At 33.8% G+C, this 18,138-nt stretch overlaps 1 protein-coding gene across 7 annotated transcripts in view; it reads right to left on the bottom strand.

Annotated features, from left to right (window-relative positions):
- The window catches only part of myo9ab (myosin IXAb), a 109,809-nt gene that overhangs the window by 73,368 nt on the left and 18,303 nt on the right, over window positions 1-18,138 (bottom strand). For 5 of the 7 annotated variants that reach the window (XM_079412193.1, XM_079412197.1, XM_079412196.1 and 2 more), the window contains exons 2-3: window positions 10,952-11,609; window positions 9,202-9,438 (exon numbers count right to left, since the gene is read on the bottom strand). In XM_079412193.1, coding sequence (XP_079268319.1) covers window positions 9,202-9,438; window positions 10,952-11,551 — 837 coding nt within the window. In that variant the 5' untranslated portion in view covers window positions 11,552-11,609. Of the gene's footprint in view, window positions 1-9,201; window positions 9,439-10,951; window positions 11,610-17,696; window positions 17,997-18,138 lie in introns of those variants that run through there. The other 2 variants (XM_079412194.1, XM_079412195.1) reach the window with 2 other exon arrangements.

Raw genomic sequence — 18,138 nt, 5'->3', positions numbered from 1 at the left:
GAAATACCCTTTGAGAGAAGCAGTCTTCATCAGCGGAAGTTAAAAGCAGCTCATAAGTGTATTTGCTTGTGTTATTAGTGTTTAGTGCAGTTGTCGCTGCTAGAAAATGCTTGTGTTTACTGTGTGGAGACGAGCTGATATGTGTTTGTATCGTTCTGTCTCGAGTATCTGGTCTGTGTCTGCGCTTGCTTGGCCATTTGTTGTGGACAAATAATGAAAGTGTGTCCAGCTAAATTCAATGAGTATTTTGTTAGACGGGTATAAAGAAGCGTAGTTTACCGCGGCAGCCGTATATACTATATACTACTAATATATATATATAATTAATAAATGTGTATGTATATATATATATATATATATATATATATATATATATATATATATATATATATATATATATATATATATATATATATATATATATATATATATATATATATATATATATATATATATATATATATATATATATATATATATATATATATATATATATATATATATATATATATATATATATATATATATAACCTTTTGTTCTTTAATTTTTGAATTGTTTTTAGCTTTATTTATTTTTTATTTAAATGTTAAGTTTTGAAATTTTGTATGCATTTGTCACTTTTATTTAATTTCTTTATTTTTAAAATGTGTTTAGGTAGTATTTATAAAGTTTTAGCTTTTAGTTTTGGATCTGTTTTCAGTTGTTTTAATACTACAATTGATTGCTTCTGTTGTCCTCATTTGGATAAATGCATCTGCTAAATGACTAAATAATAATAATAATAATAATAATAATAATATATACACACACACACACACACACACACATATATACACATACATATATATATATATATATATATATATATATATATATATATATATATATATATATATATTTATTTATATATCAGTTTATTTGAAAGTTGACTTTTCAAATTTTTGACTTTCATGAGCAGTAAGGTCTAATCATCAAAATTAAAACAAAAAATACATGTAATAAATCTAGAAAATATTTGAAATGTTACAAAATAAGTTGAAAAAAGAAGTATACACATACAAATAAAAATAAATATTAAAATATGTAACAAGTTTAAAAATAAATAAAATGTAAAAATAAGAATATGAAAAGCTAATATTAATCATCATATTTTGGAAGTTGCAAATGCTGTGTCATTAATTACTATGTACTTAAAAGATATTTTGATCTGTGATTTTTCTAAGATCAAACCATGGGAACAAGAGTTCAGACAGGAAGTGCTGTTGATTTCAGCTTCCTGTCGGTCCAGCCGGTGAGACTCAGGCCGAAGAAAGAGACAGACAGAAGTGTCGTCCAGTCGAGTCCTGCCAAACAGCACAGGAATAATGATTCTGCTGAGTACAGCGTGTTCAGAGGACAGAGAGACTGGATGTGGGTGTGATGCAGATAACAGATGTTCTGCAGAAAGCGTGAAGAGGAACACGTCTAATCTAACACAAGATTACAGTGTTCAGGCTCAGTCAGGTCTGATGTTCTCCAACAAGAAAACACTAATTATATGAACTTATAGGTCTACTTATATCTCTAGAAGTCGACGTCACAATTACAGCGACATGCTGGTATTTGTTGCGGTAACGATATCAATGACGATAATTCAGGGAATCTTATGCATCCACTAAAAGACAAAAAACTAAATCCTGTTTCTTTAGAGAAAGGTATCATCTTTCCTATTTTTCCCAAAAGAGGGTGTTCTGAGCATTACTGAGTACACGCGTCATGTAATGTCTGTTTCATTCATACAGGAAGCTGGAGGGCGCCCTTGCGCAGAAACTCCACCTGTGCATCGCAGAAGTAATAGAACTGACCACGCTCCAGGAAATCCCTAATATGGACAAAATATCCAGTTATCGCTGTAGCTAGAGAAATTTTAACTGAAGAGACAATAAACATACGATTGCGACAATATATGGTTTATCTGTGTTCTTCAAGCAATCCTGGGTATTTTTATGGTTCAAATATATTTATAATGGAATGCTAATCGACATCGCCTTTATCACTGTATATAATACTATAAAATAGTATGATTTCTGTCTCATTCGGTGATATGAAACCACGTCTGATCACAAAAAGTTATTTCAAACACTCGATTATGTTAAGTTAATTTGGAGAAAACGCATCTCAATAAATAATATCTTTGTAGGACAACAGGTTTGTAAACGGGCTCATACAAATGTGCTTCTGTAGTACATTTATTCACTGCACAGACTGATTTTTTGTACACTGTACAGCCCTGACCAAACCAGTTCCAGATCGTAGAAGCAGCTCCTCGTTTAGAGATATATAACTAGATAGATGCAGGGCTTCATTTGTGCCGGAACAAGCCGGATCCGGCACCTCCGAAACCTCATTTTATCGGATCCCCCTCCTCAAGCGCCAATGAAAGACCTTTGTGCTGACCTATAATGTGCATCATATGAAGAATCCTCTATAATTTAATCTACATTTGAAATAAAGAAGCTGAGCACGCAAAAGACGTGACATGTGAACTGCTCTGCTCTCATAAGACATAATGCATGGATCCATAGCCAATACACATGCGTTTTCTTTCTCAGCTGTTCACGTTTACTTAAAAAAAAAAAAACCAGGACGGCCATTTTTGCGTAATTTTGTGTGTATTTTGCCACTTAAACTCAACAACAAACTATGAAAAATAACTCAATATGATACTCGCTGGGCGGCTTTGGATGTGACTGAGCGCTCGGCCTTGAAACAGCCTCTGGAGGGCGCCAGTACCGTTTGGCTTAAAAAGCACATTTTTGTGACGATGCAACAATGACCCGATTAAGCAAGTGACAATTTTGACATCTGTCCTGAAATGCGAGCGCAAGCCTTGGATCAGCGACAGCGTGCAGCAGACGAGATGCGCTGAGGTGAAGCTGCTTTAGAGAGAGAGAGAAAGAGAGAAGACGCGCTCCAGCTGAATCACTCACGCTGTTTTCAAATGACTGATTTAATCTGCTAGTTTGTGTGGATTTATTCACCCATACAGGGCTCTAGACTCATTCTCCCCACTGGTCACACTTTTGCGACTAACTTTCTCAGTTTATCGCACGAGCACATAATTTGGTCACAATTTATTTATTTTTTTGCTACATTTGATTAATCAATGCATGCTGATGAACTTGTATCATAGTTAGTTATATAGTAATGAAAGTGTTCAACATTCAACCCGTTCTTTCATCAGTAGCCTATATTATTTGTGATTTATATTTTGTGATCAGGAATTCCTTTTTTCGTGCGCTTTCACTTTCAAATTTGTGATCTTGGTGTCACGTTTTACAAGAAAAGATAATTGTCTGTTTTGCTTATATCTATACACCTTTCACTTAATTAAAAAGCACAGCAACAATAAAACAGTACGTTACAATGACAAACTAGCTTGCATAACATAATAGCCTAAATTACAGAATGTTTAGCAAACACTGAGGAATCAAATAAAAAATAAGGAAAGCCTCCATAGCGTAACATGAGGTAAACAGCAAAGATAACAAGCTTTTCAAAACGAAAACAAAAAGAAAAGTCAAACTAAACTGGCTGTCGCTGACAGGACTTGCATTAATTTTTCTACAAGAATATCAACATGTTCACCTTCTTTGGTTTAAGAAGCGGTCTTTTACTTTAGTTTGAAAAGCAAATTCTCCATTGTGCTCTACTGTACACCTGAAGGCTCTATATTTCCAGGTTACATATCAATATCATGCCATAAAAAGCCAAAACAAATCTTGGTACTTCCGATGTAAAAATGTCCTTCTGCATGAGACTGAACTGTATAAACATCAAGCACCCGTCTCTGAAGGCTGATAATGATTGAGGAATCTCTGCTGAACTCTTCACATCATCATTTCTAAGCGTCTGCACATTCCCCGTTTATTAAACACTTCAGCTCATCTAATGATGCTTTCAGATTTCACACATTTACCACAGCACTACCTCAAAATCAACCGGTTATCTGACCCCATTCAAAAATGCATGTTTACCACAACATTTACACATGCAAACACACACACACACACACACACACACCACTGAACCCGCTTTACTGTAGTTCTGGCTGCGCTGTGTCTTCAGCATCTGTCTGTCTTCAGTCTTGCGGTTTGCATCAGCCACATGTGATCAAACCTGCTGAGTCGACAACATTCACGCACACTGCATGACCACAGACAGACTGAAGCATTCACAAGGGAAAACTATTATAAAACCAACACAATGAGAAAGAGACACTAAATAACACTGCTCAAGCAGTGCGGTTCGATTCAGAATGACTCTTTTGAAGCGATTCTTTTAAAGAATCATTCTAAGACGATGAATCACAGCATTCCTGTAAAAGCCGATCGAACGGCTGATCTCAGCATCAGTAATGTCCCTGCGGCCCGTATTAAAGCACTCTAATGGAAACTAACGATCGCTTGAACGTCACATGATGCAGCGCGGCTGATGAGGTCATCGACTGTGTGCTCAGTTTGCTGCTTTTAGGAGAAAAACTGAAAGATATAAACCATTCAGAAAATAAATGCTTGGTTTTGTTTGGGTGGAGATCATCTTCCTCTTTTGTACGGCAGGTTTTTCTTCATCCAAGTCGACGGTTTTCAATCTAATAGACGTCAAAGACCCTCATATATGATGGAAAGTGTGAAAGGCAACTACTGTGTATAATTTCATGAATAAAGGCCCAATTTATACCAATTCAATGTGGTATGCTATATACTATGCCAATTGAAAACATTATTTAGAAAATATTTCATTTCTATTAAGTTTTTTTTACTCACTGTAGTACTGTACTATTTATTTATTCATTCGTTCATTCAGTTTAATCTAATTTGTATTTATTTTAATCTAATTTTATTGTTTACTTATTTTACTCACATTATTTACATCTAATATATTTATTTTAATCTATTTTGTATGATTTGTCTAATTTATTTTGATCTAATTTTAGTTTATATATATTTTAATCTATTTCTTTATTTGAATTAATTTATTATTTTAATCAGTTTTAATGTTGTATTATTTATTTATTTATTAATATCAACTTTTTACTTATTTTAATCTAATTATTTATTTAGATCTAATTGTTATTAATACTAATCTAATTATTTTGTATTTAATTTTAATTTGAAGATTAATTTATTATTTTAATCTGTTTTACTTTTGTATTATGCATTTATTAACATCTAATTTTTATTTAACCTAATTGTAATGAATTAAATCTAATTCTATTTGTATTTATTTTTATTGTTTATTTTAATCGCGTTATTTAAATCTAATTCTAGTTATTTATTGTAATCAAATTTAGTTTTATTTATTTACTTATTTTAATACACAGATGCTGATGCAAAAGCTTAGTCATTTGCTTGCATCCCTGTTGCAAAGATTTTCCATGAGTATTTTCTTCAAAAACAATAATAATCCAAACAGTTTAAGTAACTAACATGCTCAGAAAAGTTCTCTTCCAAATGTTCCTTCAACATGACAGCAGCTGATCAGAAAGAGAAATATCACTAATGAGAACACAAACATGCTCTGCATTAATAACTGCACGTTCATAAAGAATAACTTGCACTTATGTGTGTGTGTGTGTGTGTGTTTAGTCATGAGTTACTAGTTTGATCACAGGATGACTAACATGCCCTGTAATGTGATTGCATGTTAATCTAAACTTAAGTGGTCTCTCTGTCTGTCTGTCTGTGTGTGTCTGTGTGTGTGTGTGTGTGTGTGTGTGTGTGTGTGTGTGTGTGTGTGTGTGTGTTGCATCCTCTCATGAGTGAAATGTCAGTGCGTTTGAACCTCAGCTGCCCGGAGCGTCAGATTCACCCAACATCAAACATGAAAACACAACTCTAGTCGGAGTAATAAACGATGACTTCATGCTGCTGTTTGGTTCCTAAAGAAGTAGTCATAGTTATGGTTACCACGGTAACCCTGTTTCCCGCCACAGTGCCAGTGTTACTTCTGCAAAATCAGATTCTAAACTGGCTGTTCAAATCACTCACACAACGCAGGGTTACTATCGGCAACTGAAACATTTTACTTCATTGAAAAACAAAACAAAATAAATATTAGATGGAAAACTTTCAATCGAAATTAGAAACATTGCCTTGGCAAATCTATGTTTGAGCTGATGTAGTAAAATTACTCACTGTAAATAAATACTAAAACTGAAATAAATTAAACTTAAACAGCAAAAAACAAACAAAAAAGTACATTAAAATGTTTCCTAACTGAAATAAAGCTGAAATAAAATATAAATATATGATGAAAGACTTAACAATATACAGTAATAATACAAATTTAAAAATGCAAAAAAAAAAAAAAGCAAAAAAAAAGCAAAAAAAAAAAAAAAAAACTTTAAATGCCTTGACAACTAAATGAAATAAGTTTAAATTGAAACCAATTGAAACTAAAGCTGAAATAAATGAAACCTACTTAGTAACAAAAAAAACAACAACTAAAAATTAAACTAAAATTTAATATTAGATAAACTTTGAATGAAAATAAGGAAAGTTGCACTGGTAAGTAACTGAATTTATGGGAAATAAATAAATACATTTAATTAATTAAATATTAAAACATTCTAATTATTTATAAAAAATAAAATGCATGCATTTAGCAGTATAATAGTATATAAACACTTCTAAAATAACACTGATACAAAGCTTGTTACAAAACTCTAAATCTGAGAGCATTGACGTGTGTCTCCAACAAATACAGTCCGCTTTTGGAAATTCAAGAAATATCCGAGTTACAACGTCTGTCTGGTATGTTCAAACACACACACACACACACACACAGAGCGACATCACAAACACGCGTTCCCATCTGCGTGCTGAAATACTTGTCATAACTCTACGAAGAGCCAATGTTTCTATTTCCGTGTTTAAAGCGACATGCTGCATAAACAGAGACGCAGTAAAGCATATTTCCTGCGGTTTTCACTCTTATGTCGTCCAAACATCAGGACCTGAGCTTCAGCCAACAAACACTCCTGCGTTTCATACAAACACACTTGAGCGAGGAACATTGCACACAAAATACAGCAGTTCGTCTAAACAACCCATCGCTTCATGTCCACAAGAGAAGCTTGTCAGACACTTTTAGGCCCAAACTTCAGCTCTGTGACGTTCGCTCAGATTTGTGGGCTGAATGGTGTGATCGGGTCAGTTTTCACAGTGATAAAGTGTCGTAATTAGAGCGTCTCATTCTCACTCTCAGGATGAAGAGAGTGAAGAAATAACACGCGAGAGGAGAAAAAACCCATGCTTGATGCATCTGAGCCTGATTTCAGCGTAAAACAAGAAAATACAGATTCTGACCAAATCAAGCAAAATGAGATCATTTCAGGCCGGACAGAAAACCACTGCAAACAGGTCCATATATTCAATACTCACAACATGTTAAAGAAGATTTTGCTGGCAAAAATAAGGAAACACTGTGAATTTCCATTTTTATGCAGTTTTAGATTTTTTTTTTATAAACAATTTTTTTCAAATATTAAAATGTTTTTAAAAATATGTGTAAAAAAATGTTTTCATTATAATGTAGTTATATTGGTACATATAAATTAAAATAAATATTCTTGGCCTTCATTTAGTAAAAAAAGTGTGGGAAACATGACTTATTTTATATTTTTAATTCGATTTTTAACTGCATTTTATTTTTTTAATTATACACGCATACATACTAGGGGTGGCATAGTACATATATTCGTACCGAACCGTCACGGTACGGGCATCTCGGTTCGGTGCATGAAGCCTTACGACAAATACAGGCAATTCAGGCTCAATCCAGAAGGGGGCGCCCGCAGTAATGCAGCGCTGTTTGATAACCGCCAGCAGAAGAACAGCGAATGCCATGAGTTGCGCACTTGCAAAGAAAGCCCACTAGACAGTGTCCATGTGCTGATTCTGAACGCGTCTCTCACATAGACTACAAAGGAGTATACTTTAAAGGCTTGTGCACTCAACTGTTTGTGAAATGGAGCTTTGTGCTCGTGTATCCTACCTCTCTCATTCGGCACAAATACAAATATTCCATAATATTTCCATATTTGCAATGCTAAACTATTATTTATTATGTAAATTATAGGCTTTGTACTTCAGTCGCGTTCCAACGGTGAGACAGAGGCGGTGCGCTGATGTTTGTATTTTATTTTGATAAAGTACCAACTTTAGCAATGCTGGAACTGATGTATGTGTGTGTGTGTGTGTGTGTGTGTGTGTGACGCGATACCAGCAGAATCAACTTTAAACACTTAATAATGCATCACTGTATAAAGTGATAATCAGTTAATTAGAATAATAAGACATTTGGGCTGTTACCAAGCAAATGAAATCAGTATCAACAAAATTCATCTTTGCAGAGGAAACACAGAATCTGCATCTGAAGAGGTGTTTAGATGTGTTTACACACTGTTTAATGCAGGACAAGAATGCATTTAACCTGCAGTTACACATGCAGACATAATGTTTGGATATATTAAACATAAAACGTGGAATAATGTTATTAGAAATTATTTAAATAATAAAAGATACTTTAAATGTCAAACTAAACCCGCCAGTAGGTGGCAGGAAGTCACTGTTAATAAGTGAGTCACTGCGATTGAACCAAATCATTAAACGGTGGATTCATTCAGGAACGAAACGCCGTCATGTTGCTCAGAGACGCAGAACAGTGCTGTGACTGTGTTTGGAATTATTTTTGTACTCGAAAGAGAGCAAAAACAGGCAATATGGTGTAAGTCTCTTAATTAACTTTTCATTTATTGAACTGTCAATATCACATTTGTATTCACAGTCATTTTTGGAGAAAAAAACGTCACTCTTTGTGTGAAATTGATTAAGTATATGAAGTGGTATAAATATATAAATGAATCTTGAATCATTCTAAATGCATTTTAATAGACTGAATCATGCAGTGAAAGAACACACTCTAAATACGTGCACTAGTCTAGACGTCACGTAATGTATGCGTGCACTCTGTAGGTGTGTTGTGTTTTGTTTGGTTTTTGCGAAATACTCGATAGCGTCAAATTGCACATCGTTAAAACAACAATTACGATATTAATCGCAGACCCCTGCTCCAAGTAATACACCAAGACAGCAAAACCAGCATTCACGGATCACAGCAGCAAAACACGCTTTATCAGCACTAAAGCCCGTCCTCACCTCCAGCACAGGTCCGGCCCCGAGGATGATCTGCTCCACGCCGCTGGCGAAGCCCTTCTGGCTGAGCGCCGTCAGGTGGTGGATGAGGAAGTTGGTGCTCTGCGTCTTCCCCGATCCGCTCTCTCCTGAGATCACGATGCACTGGTTCCTCCTCCTCTGCAGCATGGCGTGATACGCCGCGTCGGCCACCGCGTAAATGTGCGGCTCCAGCTTCCCCAGCCGCTGCTTATCGTACATCTTAAAGTGAGAAACCCCAGGTGAATAGGGGAAAAATAACTAACAAATATCACCATACTTACACACTTGATTGATCACATTAAGAATTACAAAAAATTTTTGTATTACACGCTTTCTGAAATGTTATGTTTAAATATGCAAAGGAGGCATTATCTTATTAAATATGCGCTAATTTGCATACATTTCTAGAACAAAAATCTCTATATTAGATAAACCCAGGTTCAAAATTCTTCAAAAAAGGATTTTGGATCTTTCTTTTATTCACTTCATAAATCAGCAAATACTGACAACAGCCAGAAAAAAAATATTTTTGCAATTTTTTTTTAAATAATAAAATGTTGTATAAAACCAGTATACACTGTATGTGACCCTGAACCACAAAACCAGTCATAAGGGTCCATTTTTTTCCATTGATGTATCTGAGGGTGAATCTGAGGGAGCAAAAAAATCTAAATATCGACAAAATCGCCTTTAAAGTTGTTCAAATTAAGTTCTTAGCAATGCATAAAGTTTTGATATATTTACAGTAGGAAATGTACAAAATATCTTCATGGAACATGATCTTTACTTAATATCCTAATGATTTTTGGCATAAATGAAAAATCGATAATTTTCTACTTATGCTACTTATGACTGCTTTTGTGCTCCAGGGTCACATTTGAACAAGCCCCTCTGTAAAAACTTGCAGAATTTTTTCAGTAATCTGAAAAAATACTTCACGAAAAACCAAAAAGCCCAAAATCTCAAAACTGACAAGTGCATGAAAAATAGGGCTGGGACAATAAATCGATGCTTCGCAATTCGTCGATCGATTTTGAGATTATCGGAATGTATCGCAATTCTCTCTGGAATCGATTCTGAGCTTAGTTTTTAACAGCAGATGGCTCTCTAGGCTAGTTTTTTGCCGCAAATGCTCACGAAGAAGAGCGATGTAAGACTCATGCAAGTGGTTAAATGTACTTGAAACTTGGCTTTTATGATGTGAGATTAATGTAAACAGACAACTATGAACACCCTTGTAATTCGCTTCAACCTTTTCAAACTGTATGAATGATTATTTTATGTTCAAGAGGTACCTGTGTGTGTAAGGAACTGGAAGCGAGCAGAGTACTTCTGTTTCTAAAGCATGCAGCGCCATCTGCTGTTCAAGACTAATCTCAGAATCGATCCACAAATTGCGATGCATCGATTACTAAAATATTAGTTTGTATTTAAATAGATTTAATCTTAGTATTTTCAAAATACATAAATTACTTTTTGCCAATCAACCTCTTTATTAGACTGCTGATTTCCTGTATCAACAAGTATACAAAAATACTAAGATTAAATGTATTTTAAATGCAAAATATATGTTTTTTTTCAAAGGTATTTAAATACAAAATAGTATTTTGTACTTCAAATGCATGTATAAAATACTGTAGTTTTAGACATGTATTTGAAATACTGCCCATTCTCTGGACTCCCAGCCCTAATAAAACAAAACAAAACTGTGTTTTTGTCTGCAGTGTCTTGCCTTAACGTATTTGGGGTTATATATGGGCAGGAACTTGAAGGGGTTGACGACGATCAGGATCCCGCCGACGTACGTGTAGATCTTCTCCTGCCGAAAGCGTCCACGCAAGTTCTCCAGCAAAGTCCGCTCGTTTAGATCGGGCAGCGCGCAGAGATCGTCGACGTACGGAGGCTGCGGGAGGAGTCCGCGCTCCACCATCCGCCGCCGCTCCTCCGTCACTCGCAGCCACATCTGCAGGTTTCCGTAGCGGATGGATCCGTCCAGGTCTTTCTCACGCAGCAGAAAGCGGTAATCCTCTCCGGCCAGCCGGTTCTCCAGCGCCATGCGCGGCCACAGCATCATGCGCTGCACGGGACAGTCACACGGGTTCAGGATCCATTCCTCGCCGCCAAACTCCTTGACCTCGGCGAGCACGTAGAGACGCGCGCGGTCCAGCTGCAGCCACTCGATGACACGCTCGATGACCTCCGCTGCAGACGTCACCTTCCGCGCCGATACGGGGCAGTAGATGGTGCCCTCGGACAGAGCGCCGGGATACACGTGCAACGTAAACTCCGAGTCCTCGTAACGCCGGCGCCCTCCGGCATCATGGCAGCTCATGATGCTTCAGCAGCTCCCATCGGCTCCAGAGTCACCCGACGGATTCAGGACATCCCACCTGCGGACAGACAAACACAAGCGGCGGTCAGAACGCACTTACGGTCCAGGGCGGCTATCGGTAACAAACTAAAATACAAAAATAATAAATTAAAAATAAAATAAACAATAAAATAACACCAATAAAAAAAAAAAAAGGAAATATAAAAAAAAAATAAAAAAATAAAAAAAAAAAATATAATAAACAATAAAATAATTTTAATTTAATTTAAATATAAAATAATAAATATTAAATAAATAAAAATACAATAAAATAAACAATAGAATAACAAACATTAAAAAAGAAATAAAAAGAAAAGAAATACATTAAAATTGTAAAATTAAATAAAAACAAAACTAAATTAAATGTGTTAGTAGCTTTAGTAATTGTATTTAAACATATATATTTCACTAAGCTGCCAAGGCAACATTTCTAAATTTTAATTTAAGTTTAACTTTGAGCACCAAAACTAAAACAAAAATAAAAGCTAAATTTTTCTAATATTAACATTTTAACATATTAACATTATTTATTTTAGGTTAGTTTGTCATTTTAGTACTTTTCAATATTCATTTAAGTTAAAGTATTAAAATGATTAAAACTAAACTAAAATAATTAAAAATTTGAAATGTTTAACCTGAAGTAGTACAATGACTAACTAAAATAAAAAAAATATTAGGTAAAAACTTTATCTTAAATTTTTGAGATGCTTTTAGAGACTCTTTTTTTATATAATATTTTATATTATTTATATGAATATTTTCTTGTTTAATATTGCCGTATTAAAATGACTAAAACAATAATTTTCCTAACATTAATATTTTATTACATTTGTTTAGTTTTGTAATTTTAGGACTTTAACTTAAGCTGAAGTACTAAACTAAAAATAAATTTTAAATGAAAAACTTTACTAATTTTAGTACTTTAACTTCAACGTATCTTTTTCAGTAAATTTTTTCTTTAATTTTCATTAAAGTACTTAGATTACTAAAACTGAATTAATAAATAAATCAATGAAATATTACTATACAAAAAAAAAAATCTAATAATGGCAAAATTACAAAAAATTCAAATGAAAACTAAAAATAGAAAAGAAAATATAATTGTATATACAAAATAAAAAAACAGCAAGTTTATAAACACAAACTAACATGAACTTGAGTCTGAGAGACGTAACAACAATACTGTATGATTACAGGTTTATGGCATGTAAAGGTCAAATTCAGTGAGGTTTTATAGGTTTGCTGAAGTCATTTGAAACATACAGGGATGTTATGTTTGTCTTCGGTGAACAAAACCCTGGGATTTCAGACATCCGTCTCTCTGCTGAACCCGTCCTCTACTAGCTTCTGTTCAAGCCGCTTTCAACAGGCTTACAGCAAAGTTCATGTAGAAATGAATACTCTGTCATCACGGACTCCAAACCCACATTACACTCCTCTGTTCAACACAAAAGAAGGTTTTAAAGGATCTTCAAGCTTCTTGCTTCCATACAATGAAGGAAAACAGGTTGTACAAAAAAGTTCTGAAAAACTAGTATATAGGTCTTAAGATGATCAGTTTGTGTGAGGAACAGATCCAAAAAGTCTTGTCTTACATCACATTCACACAAAAACTGTGTATTTCCACTTATTTGCCATTTAACCATCTCCGTTTTTATTTTTGATTATATATATATTTTTTTTAATAGTTGTTCATTTAGTTTTATTCCATTATTTTTATTTTTAATTGCATGTTAAGTGGAGGATTTACATAAGTCCTTACGATTTTTCCGCCTCTTCCTGCACTGTATATTAATTTAAATGTACTTGCTTTTAATTGCAATAAATAAATAAACAAGTAAATAAAATATGATCGATGCATTAAAATATAAAATGTATACTTATACAAAAATATGTTTTATAAAAATTTGGATAATTCACTCACAAATAGAATAAAATATAACATTTATTTGTATGTTCTCTTTTGTTGAATCACACACAATATTTTATTTACATTTTTATATAATATAAAAATATTCCTTTGTTTATAATAATTTTCATAATTTGTTCAGTTATTTTTATTTGTATTTACTTTATGTATAAACTATCAAAACAGTTATTATCTAACATTTAGATGATAGACAGACAGATAATCATGTGGGTTTGAATTAACATGTGGGTGAGTAAATATAATTTTCAGATTCCTTTAATACGACTAAGCAGAGACGCTTTTCAAAACCAAACACCAAAATAAAAGAGCAGGAAAAAGGAAGGTAGAGAGCGGAGGTGTTAAAGCAGGTTAAAAACAGCTATAATGCATAAAGAACAGATGGAGGAAAAGAGAGAGATTTAAGGAGAATGCAGTAGCTCGGTTCACAAACCTAATGCTTCCTTCATAATGAATGCAATCCCGCAATGCAACACAACTATACACTTTATGGGAACTGATGCCTAGCGCACTTCAAACCAGTCACTTATGAGCTTATATTTCAGTCAGGATGCAGACTTAGAAGACAGTTGACTATCCAGGGAGCATGCAGCAAGACAGCACACTAGGTATCGGGACAGAGCCGCTTCCAGCATCACACCTGGGCTATTAACACACTTCTGTCTGTTAGATCCTCCTTAAACACTTGACACCACAAGCACAAGACGGCTCCCGTATCCCATGATGCCTTGTGTGTCTCTGACTGCTGACAGGTCTGGGTAATGCTAAAGATGAGTGACAGCGTGATGAGCCGCTTCAGCTGGGATCGCTCGGGACTAGGGCTGCTCTTAAATACGGCTTATACCACAGATACCTGAGGAACACATACTGTACAACAACACACCTGCAGCTCACTCACACTTCACTCTGCTTTACAGTCAAGCACAATATTAAAAAATAAATTAGAAGAAATCTTTATTTATATTAAATGTAAACTATATATTTTGATGAATCATGCAAAATAACTCATTTTTCATTTACTATTCATCAAAATAAAACTATTTGATTAAATTTTTTATATTATATGACATAATAATTAAAGCTAAAAATCAAATTTAAAGTTTCTACATCATTATTGAATGATTAATATAACAATATTTTCGATTTTGTTCTATTTTGATTACCTGTAAATAGAAAAAAATTAACATTTTGAACAATTAATCAAAATAGAACTAAATGCTTACTATTATTTAATATTATAACATATTTTATTATTTATATTTTATAATTTGTTCTCTATTTTGAGTCACAATAATTTTAATTTATACGTCTAAATAAAAAAGTAAAACAAACAAACAAATAAATAAATAATACCATTTACATTGTGCAAGAAAAATAATACAAATGATAAAACATTTTTACTAAATTAAATATTTGGCTAATAATATTACCTGGTATCTATTTACTTTATAATAAAGTAATTTGTGTTGATCATTTGGATGCATATAAAAAGCATAAAAAATTATTAATCTTGTGATTTCTAATAGTGTCAAGTTATATTTTTAAATTGTGCTAAAATGTATTGTTATTCAATACATTTTGATAAATACATATACACATATATACACACACACACACACACACACACACACACACACACAATAGCGTTGGGTATCATTTGAATTTTATCAATTACGATTTTATCAATTTTCATTTCCAATCGCACACGTCAAAGGTTGAGGTTTATAATAAATAAATACAATTATTTGATTTGATTTGACCAAATAAAGCAGGTTGAGTCTGTTGAAGCTGTCATCCAATCCAGACATCATCTCAAAACCACCTCAGGTATTTCAAGCCTCCATAACGACACAATCACCCCGTCACTTTCTACATCAGCAGCTCCAAGCATCTGCAGATTCGTCTGATAATACACAACCAGCTCTGTGGCGGCTGGAGAAACGGCTGGGCTCGGGTGAGAGGTCAGCTGGAGGAGCTGTGGGGGCATATTTGCTCAGGCCTCGACAGGCCACAGCGTGGCATCGGCCGACAGAGACATGCACGTGTCAGGTGACCGGGAAGGGCGGGACGGCGCTCGTTTGTCATTTTGTTTGGCTGCAGATGAAAGCGAGCACAATAGTGAACCTTTCTGTCCAAACAAGCATCAGATCGCAGACAAACAGACATGCATGTTCACCTGCAGAAAGAAACGACAGAGAGCCGCGCATGACCCCAAGAACCGCATTCGACCGACGCTTCTGGATGTTTCTGATAAGAGACACACAACTGATCTTAATGAATCTCAGACGAAGAGAGGGAATCCTGTCTCAAAGAGAGCATCACTTGATACACACGGGTCTCGTGTGCACGCTTTATAAAAGATGCATGCCGCAAAACTCCTGCAACTCTTGCAAATAAAACTTTCGCATAACTGAAATTTGCATCAGAGCTTTATAACTAAAACTAAATGTTTTAAAATATTTGTTTATTGAAATAAGGCTGAAATCAAATATAAACATTAGATGAAAAACGTTTTGAAAAATATAGAAAAAATGCATTAAAATGATGAAATTACGAATTATAAGTTAACTGAATTAATTGGAAATTATTACACTTTTTATTATTATAAAATAACTGGAAACAAATAAATAATTAAAACAGAACTAAAACCAAACTAGAACGTTGTTAATTGAAATAAACCTGAAATAAAATTAAATATAAATATTAGAAGAAAAACTAGAAATGTTACCTTGGTAACTAACTGAAATAAGTTGAAGCATTAAAGTTATGGGAAGTAAATGGAAATAAATAAAAAAAAATTAATCTGAACTAAAACTAAAAACAAAAAATTAACAAATAAATAAAAATCACAAAAGCAAAAAACAAGTTGACTAAAAATTAAACAAAATAAAATAAAAAAATAAAAATAAATAAATGCTACTTCAAAACATGAATTAAATGTATAATATTTATGTAATATGTAAAGTCTTTCCATGTGGCATGTTAAAAACACAACCGAACCAAGTTAAATAAAACTGAAATAAATATTACAAAACATTTTTGTTAATTGAAATAAAGCTCAAATAAAACAAAACATTAATGTAAGATTAAAAAAAAAAAAAAAAACGTGGTCCTGCCTGTGAAGTTATCAAACGCACAGACTTCCAGCTGAAATATCATCTTTATGAGCATGATGCTCAGAAAACAAACACTGCAGGACAGAGCTCATAACACACTGTAAACAATACAACTGCACATTTTCCAGTTTACGAAACCTTTTGAGTCTCAAATACAAAATAATGCTATTTTCTTGAAACTACATTAAAAACTAGTTCTGTCAAACGATTAAATCGCAATTAATCGCATCCAAAATAAATGTTTTTTACATAATATATATGTGTGTACTGTGTTTATTTATTATGTATATAATAAGTGTATAAAGCTCAAGTGTTCTTGAGCTCTGGAAAGGCGCTGTATAAATAAAACATTATTATTATTTTAATATATAAATACAAACACGTGCATGTATATATTTATGATATGCTATGTTCACATATTACATATATTATACATATATAGTATAAAATATAAGATTGTAAATATATATATATATATATATATATATATATATATATATATATATATATATATATATATATATATATATATATATATATATATATATATATATATATACACACACACACATAATAACACAAATTAATCACGATTAATCATTTGACAGCACTAATAAAAACCCTTGTCAAGGCAACAAAATTACCCCAAATGTTGTCCCAATTAGTCAAACACAGTTGTCTTAAAGAATTTCATATTGTTGAAATGTTAAGGCTTTGTGAGTTCCCAGCATGCCTTGCAGCATGTATAAATTACGCAGTTTCTGTTATAGGATTGTTTTGCTGTTTGCTGACTTCTTTTAAACTTGTTCTGTTGTTTTATCATCAGAGAAAATCAAATGACCTCAGTGACAGTAATTGTTGTTTCTGTTGCTGAGACAAGATATTTTCTATTAGCAAAATAAGACCATCAGCATTGCATGAACAAACAAGTTTACATTGGCTAAACGAAGTATCTTTACTGAGAAGAACTAAGAAACTATTGTTGAGAGAACTCAAAAGTCTTGCTGCATCAAGTAGCCTTATGTTTTCTCATCTATTTATTTTTTACAGTGCACAGACTCACCCGGTGACCTGCAGAGTAACGACAGGCATGAACGAGAACCACGCAGACTCAACTCAACTAAACTAGATCCTCATCACTCAGTCCTGAACGAGCCATCATCATCATCATCATCCCGGCGTCTGGGACGTCAAACTCTGACATTCCAGTCAGCCGGGTTTTATCCTTATAAGGTGAGGAAGCAGAATCCGAGAGAGAAACACAGGACCCAACGGACCTTAAAAAGGAGGGATGCTCATCTGAACGCTGGACGGGGATCCGCTCGCGTCCCTAACGCTGTCTGCCGCTCCTCCAGACGAGTCTGTGTGTGTGTGTGTGTGTGTGTGTGTGTGTGTGGGGTTTGCCAGCTGCGCCGGAGAGGGGGAGGAGGAAATGCACCGAGGGGGAGGGGAGAAAGAGAGAGAGAGGCTTGTTATTTCCTGAAATGTGAGAGAGAGACGCACAG

This window comes from Barbus barbus, assembly GCF_936440315.1.
Source record: "Barbus barbus genome assembly, chromosome: 48".
NCBI classification, from domain to species: domain Eukaryota; kingdom Metazoa; phylum Chordata; class Actinopteri; order Cypriniformes; family Cyprinidae; genus Barbus; species Barbus barbus.
Note: the sequence above shows the minus strand (reverse complement) of the source record. Positions and strands in the feature narration are given on the sequence as shown.